The sequence below is a fragment of the Triticum aestivum genome, chromosome 6B, assembly GCF_018294505.1.
Source record: "Triticum aestivum cultivar Chinese Spring chromosome 6B, IWGSC CS RefSeq v2.1, whole genome shotgun sequence".
NCBI classification, from domain to species: Eukaryota; Viridiplantae; Streptophyta; class Magnoliopsida; order Poales; family Poaceae; genus Triticum; species Triticum aestivum.
Window position 1 is genome coordinate 29676815 of NC_057810.1, and position 7099 is coordinate 29683913.

The 7099-nt window shown below is 45.9% G+C and overlaps 1 protein-coding gene across 1 annotated transcript; it reads right to left on the reverse strand.

The window, feature by feature from the left end:
• Positions 1-3179: 3179 nt before the first annotated feature.
• On the reverse strand, positions 3180-4847 carry LOC123133260 (2-methylpropanoate--CoA ligase CCL4-like). The gene has a single exon (XM_044552772.1). The coding sequence runs from the start codon at positions 4845-4847 to the stop codon at positions 3180-3182; it is 1668 nt and encodes a 555-aa protein (XP_044408707.1).
• Positions 4848-7099: the final 2252 nt, after the last annotated feature.

The window sequence follows — 7099 nt, forward strand, 5'->3', positions numbered from 1 at the left end:
ATTTTGATGGTAAACATGGATTAGGATATCCCTATAACAATGGAATTCCTTAAAATGACTTTATTACTCTTACAGTCATCCTTATGTTGGTACATTTAAAAATATTTTTTATATACAAACCATAGATTAGTGATGTGCACAGACAAAATGCACAACGTTTTGTGGAAATCTAATATGTGAAATAAATCAAAACATAGGAAGTAAAAAATTAGGCCGTCCAAGCAAGGCACCAGATGAATGGAACATGATGGGAAATAATTAGTACCACTCATTTGTGTAGACTAGCCCGTGCGAATGCACGGGTTGACGTCTAGTGGCATAAATTGACAAAATAATGGATTTCCATATTTCATTTGTATGCATTAGTATCCCTGAATGGTCAATGCTTTCTTTTCAAAACAAAAATAATCTGAACACTCGTACTTGGATTCGTATATACGTGCATGTACCCAATATATAACCACGTGTACATGTTATTTGACCATGATATCAATTAGTGGGTATTATACCTAACAAAAATATGTACGTGTTGTTTTATACTCAATGAAAATATACACATAAATGACATACCCTTTAATAAGTATGTGTTACTGTTATATTCCATAGAAATATACACATACATATACATACCTCAATATGAATATATATATGAATATACATACCTTGATGTTAATATACGCATGAATATGTATGTGTTAGTGTTATACCCAATAAAAATATTCACATAAATATATATAACTCTAAGCGAATTTAATTTGTATATACCCATAAATTTTACATGTTTTAATAAGCGGTGAATGTACCCAAGATACACACGTGTATATTTTATTAGACCGTGATACCAGTTAGTGAATATTATACCTAATAAAAATATGCACTTGTTGGTGTTATACCCAATGAAAATATGTATATGTTGGTGTTATACCCAATGAAAATATATACGTGTTTGTGTTATACCCGATGAAAATGTGTACGTGTTGGTGTACGTGCTAAAAATGTTGCGTGTTATTTTTCTAAATAATTATCTTGCATCTACCATATATACCAAAATGTACGATAAATAATTAATTACAGTTTCCTATCAAGAAGGACAAATAATGACATGTATTAATTAGACAAACGTTATTACTTTCCATAGCAGTAGCGTCATGCAAGCAAATAGGAAAGTACTAATATAGGTATGCATGCAAAATTTAAACACATCTTATCAACGAAAACTATTATGATCCAACGGTATCTAGGCAAGGAGCCTGGGCACCTAGGTGTCCCAAACTGTCGTTCTCTCTCACACATGCTCACACTGTCTCCCGGTGTCTCACGCACACATGCTCTTTATATCTCCCTCTCTTCCTCTTACTACTATCTACGACTATTTTCACTAATCTCAGTTACAAACACTATTTCTCTCACATGCATACGCATGCACAGTCTCTGACGACCCTCTCTTTATACATATATCTGTCTATGTGTCTCTGGCACGCACACTATCTTTAGGCCTCTCTCATACGTATTGTCTCCCCCTCTCTTACTAGTTGACGGATATGATGCCATCAGATCATTCGTTAGAATATCCGTGCCGCAAATTCTTAAAGCACTTTCCTTCGAGATTAGTTAACTCAAAGCAGTCAGTCTACTCTGTACTTTGCACTAGAGCTGCTCACGCTAAGATTAACTACTCCGCCCGCTTTGAAAATAGTTTGGTCATTGCATAGGGGAGCCTTTGTATGGTAGTTGAGGTGGTTCCAACCAACACCATACTTTGTTTGCTTCCTCTGGGCCTCGTTCACAATCTTAAGAAAAGGTTACTAGTCCATTCCAGTAGTGCATACAACAGTACAGAATGAAGCATTTTAGTAATATTGTAAGTAGAAGAAAAAAATCCTAATGCAACGTTCTAAAACAAGACAAAAGTTGGCAAACCCCGAAAATATAGCACAAATCTCAAAGCAACCGTGAACAGCGAATCCACATGCACTTATTTGGTTCGGTGCATGGTAGAATTGTTTTTCTCCAGAGAAGAGCACCGATTCTTACTTCGGTTCGATTACCATTTAACCAGAGAATAAATGACTAAGAAGTAAGGAGTAAGAAAAACATTGCTGAACCGAAGATCCGTAGATAGACAAGGAGGATACATGCTATGCATGACACTGTCACTGCCATGCTGCTGACATATGGCCAAAGGGGAGCAAGAACTTTTTTTTTGATCAAAGAAGGGCTTGCCCCTTCCGATTTTCATTACTGAAAACCATAGAGTTCTACAAAAGAGTTCAAACGGAAACGAAAAGATCGAACCAGATCCACCACGATCAAATAGCATCCCCAACAGCCAACACATGGCCGGCCACTCCACATAGCCCTAAGTTCGCAACTGCCAACCGAGTTCAAACTATCTAGATTACCATTACATCAAAGCAGAAGCAAAAGCAGCAAAAAGGAGCCAAGGATCTAGTCTACAAGAACACCAAACATCAGGTTCATCACCGCAGGAGAGTCTTTTTTTATTCCAATCTTGCTACATTGATTCTCCACCCCTGCTTGGCTGTGAACACTTCATTTGCTGCCTGTTCTAGCATCCTTGCTCCCAGCTCCAACGTTTTTCTTGACGACTCCTTTATCTGCATAATAGACCAGTCAATTAACCACCTGCACATTAGCTTGACAACATATAAAGGATCATTTATCCTTTTATTTTCAAAGACAATTGCATTTCTGCTTTTTCAGATTGACCAAAGCAGGGCTGAAATCCCCACCAGCACCAGTTTCTTATCATCTTTATTAAATTTCCTAATCCAGTCCCCAAAACAATCTTTTACACTAGATGGAACAGTTTTCAACCCACACACGCATCTGACCAAACTCCATAACAACGAAGCAACAGAGCAAGAGAAGAATAAATGATCAATTGATTCATCTTTCCTACACAAGACACATCTTTTCTCCCCCTTCCAGCCTTTTTTAAGCAGCACATCTCTAGTTAGGATGCTTTTTTTATTAATCAACCATAAAAACACTTTCAGTTTTGCAGGTACCTTGGTCTTCCACAAGTATTTCTGTGGGAATTTCATCCCAACAGCTATCAATTTTCTATATAGGGATCCCACAAAAAAATTCTGATCAGCAGTGAGGGTCTAGAGGACTTTGTCTGCCCCTCCCTGCAGGGGAGCAAGAACATAGACCTACACCCCGGAGCTGCCGCGTGTGGGTCCCATCCCGCTGGCGAGGTCGCGGAGCACGTACTTCTTCATCTTTCCGGTGGATGTCTTGGGCAGCTCGGCACGGAAGACCACGGTCTTGGGCACCATGAAGTGCGGCATGCGCTCCCGGCTCCATGCGATCAGCTCGTCCGCGGTCACGGTGCAAGCTTCCTTGAGGCTCACGAACGCACATGGTGCCTCCCCTAACACCTCGTCTAGCCGGGCCACCACCGCGGCCTCGTTCACCGCCGGGTGACCGTACAGCGCTGACTCCACCTCCATGCTGCTGATGGTGTCCCCGCCACTCACGATCACGTCCTTGGAGCGGTCACGGATCTCCAGGTAGCCGTCCGGGTGCATGACCCCGATGTCCCCCGTGTGGAACCACCCGTCGTCTCGGATCGCCGCCTGGGTCGCCTTGTCGTCGTTGAGGTACCCCAGCATGACGCAGCTACCGCTGAGCACGATCTCGCCCATTGTGGATCCGTCGTGGGGCACGCTGCGGCCCGTTTCGCTGTCGAGGATGGCCACCTCGGCCATCACCGGTGTGCGCACGCCCTGCCTCGTCTTGAGCCGCGCTCGCTCGGGCGCCGGCAGCTTGTTCCACTCGTCTTTCCACACGCACGACACCACCAGCCCCCCGGTCTCGCTCAGCCCGTACCCGTGGCTGACCTGGAAGCCGACGGCCTCAGCCAGCTCCAGCACGGCGGCCGGCAGCTGCGCGCCGCCCGTCAGGACACGCACCTTCCCTGCTGTTAGGAGCCTCCGCACGCCCTCGGGTGCGTTGGCCAGCACGTTGAGCACCATCGGCGAGGCGCAGAGGTGGGTGACGTCGTTGCGAGCGATGGTGGCGTAGACCTCGACGGCGTCGACACGGCGGAGGCAGACGTTGGTGCCGCCCACCATGGCCATCCCCCAGGGGAAGCTCGACCCGTTGGCGTGGAACATGGGCAGCGTCCACAGGAACGTCGGCCGCGCTGGCACCGCCCAGTCAATGAGCGAGTTGACGGTGATCAAGAAAATCCCGCGGTGGCAGTTGACCACCCCTTTGGGCGCCGACGTCGTGCCTGAGGTGTAGTTGAGGATCATGGGATCCCACTCGGTCGCCGGCCGGACCCAGGCGAACTCCGGGTCTCCCTTCTCGAGAAGCATCTCGTACGTGGTGAGTACTGCCACCTCATCGTTCGCACGCTCCTTCTCATAGTAGGGGTCCTCGACGAGGATGACACGCGGCGCAGGTTGGCCCCCTGGCGGCAGAAGGTGGAGCGCGTCGGTGAGGAGCGGCAGGAACGCCGGATCAGCGAAGACGATCTTGGCACCGGAGTGGCCGAGCAGGACGGCCACTGTGGCCGCGTCGAGGCTCGTGTTGATGGTGTTGAGCACGGCGCCGCTCATGGGCACGCCGAAGTGCATCTCGTACATGGCCGGCACGTTGGGTAGGAGCGCCGAGACCACGTCGCCGCGGGAGACGCCCAGCGACACGAGCGCGGAGGCGAGGCGGAGGCAGCGTCGGAAGGTCTGGCTCCAGGTCCAGACGGCGTCATGGTAGACGACGGACCGGCAGCCGCCGAAAGCGGTGGCCGCACGCTCCAGAAACCCCAGCGGCGTGAGCGGGCACGCGTTGACGGGGTTCATTCCCAGCTTCTCCATGGCTTGGCTTGCTTTGGAATCTCGGACCTTTGAGGTAGGATTTATAGAACGGTTCGGCAGATGGGATGCCAATCAATGGAAAGACTGCCACAACATTGTCATCTTTTGAACTAGCAGGGTGGCCCCTCGGAAATCCAATGGTGCTTTCTGGGAATGCGTGCTCATGCGCGCGAAAATATCTTTTAAAATGCCAAAAGAATTCTAAAAAAATTATGTGTCCTTTGTCACATCCAAATCTACGTGCCAATTTGTAGGCAAAAAAATTAAATATTCTGCCCTGTGCAAAAAAAAAACAAAAAAAACACCATATGTTACCCCGAAATGTCACCCTAAATTTGCTTTTTTCACCAGCGAAACACCATTACCTCTGTTTCGCATGAATTTTTTTAAGGATGCTTCAGACACTAACACGAACATTTATTAAAAAAAATGAAACATTTACTTTTTTGTTTACTATTCACGCGGGAGCGAGCGCTCCTGGGAGCCAAAACGTCATTCTCGGTGGCCCCTGCAGTGCACATGCGCAAGCAAGAGCAACATCTTACAAAACAAATAGAATTTCTATGAACAATCAAAGCGTTTTCTCCCTTTTCCATCGGTGGTTCCCCTACATGCTTTCCCAAATCAGCCCGTGGATTCACCTCCCCTCTGTCTGCCGCTCCGGCAGCAGGTGACGGGGAGAGGAATTCCAACGCTTTTGCTCCGGCTAGTAGTTTAGGCTAGTCTTTGTTAGTCCTTGCAGGTGCTCGGGCAGATCATGGCACTTCTTGTTTAAGTTTGTCTTCCAGACTACGATCCTCCTGGGTTTCCTCCTTTTGTACGTAGTCGATAGACCATCGGCGTAGATTCATGTTGTCTTCTTGGAGCGGCAAAAATAGACTTTTCCCACGATGGTGAGATTTGATATCAGTTGCTTCAGATCTATTCAAGGTTTCAACGGCGACAACTCCGGCCTCAACGCGTTGGTCCTTAGGAGCACTTGCACGAAGAATTTTCGTCTGTCATCGACAAGATCAAACCGGCTATGGTAGGGAGCGGCGCATCAGTGGTCTAGAGACCTCGATGAATTTTTTATTATGTATGACATGCATTCTACTTCTGATGAAATTTTATAATATACTATCTGATTATTTTAAGAAAAAAGAGGAACATCTTGGATAATTTGTTATGTATCTTTATCTTATACTTAAGTCGCCTCACATTTTGATTTGGATAAGTCAATGTTCTAGGCCATTAGATTCGGATCCAACAACCGTCTTTCTTTCTTTCTTTCTTCTTCCTTTAGCTTTTTCCCTCCTCCAACCGTTCCTTCTCCCACAAATTGACCTACCCAATTGCAAATTCAATCAACTTACATATAAACTATCGTGAACAAAAATAATAATGAAAGGATCAAATCCTATATATACCTAAGACTCATCCTCATTAACTTATTTATCTCAACATGAAAGCATGCCACCTCACCATACAATTATGGACAGGATAAGGCTCACCTCAACATGCAATCATGCATGGGAAAAGACCCACCACAACATTCAACCATGCACGGGAAAATGTTTTCATTTAGTTATTCTACTCATATTCCATAAATATTGTTACAATTACACATAATCAAATATAGTAAGTCATATGTATTTTAAATTTTGGTTCTCATGTTAGCAACCCAAATTTTCATCAACCAATTCCCGCAGCAACGCGTGGAGTATCCTCTAGTATGTTATAAGATTCATACAAGCAACCCAAGAACATAACAAAAATTACATCGAGAAGCTTAGACCACCATCAATGGACCACTGTTGCCAATGACAAACAAGAATTCTTCGTGCACGTGCCTCTTAGGATGAGCGCCCCATAACCGCAATCGTTGCCATTGAACCCTTGAAGCACCTGACACCAAAGCTCTCCACCACGCACACATGGCTAGAGACCCTAACCTTGTCGCCCTAACGAGAGAGCCGAAATCTACACATAAGCTTTGTCGACTCTGTCCTGATGGATGAAAATCGAGGAGGATCGGAGCCTAGAGGACCATATCTTGAAGATGAGGCGTTGTTCCTGTGAGGAAGAAATCCTAAACTAAACTATTAGTCAGGGCCAAGGCATTGGTATTGCCCTCCCTACCACCCATGGCCTAAACGGTAGAGAGAGGGGATGTGGATCGACGGTTCACGACATAGCTTGAGCGAACAAGTGCCCTAACCACCACACGTATAGGAGGGATGGAGTCGCGAGACAAAATGTCCATGGTTGAT

Excerpts from the sequence above, each read along its gene's own strand:
- LOC123133260 (XM_044552772.1), bottom strand. The coding sequence starts at position 4,847 with ATGGAGAAGCTGGGAATGAACCCCGTCAACGCGTGCCCGCTCACGCCG.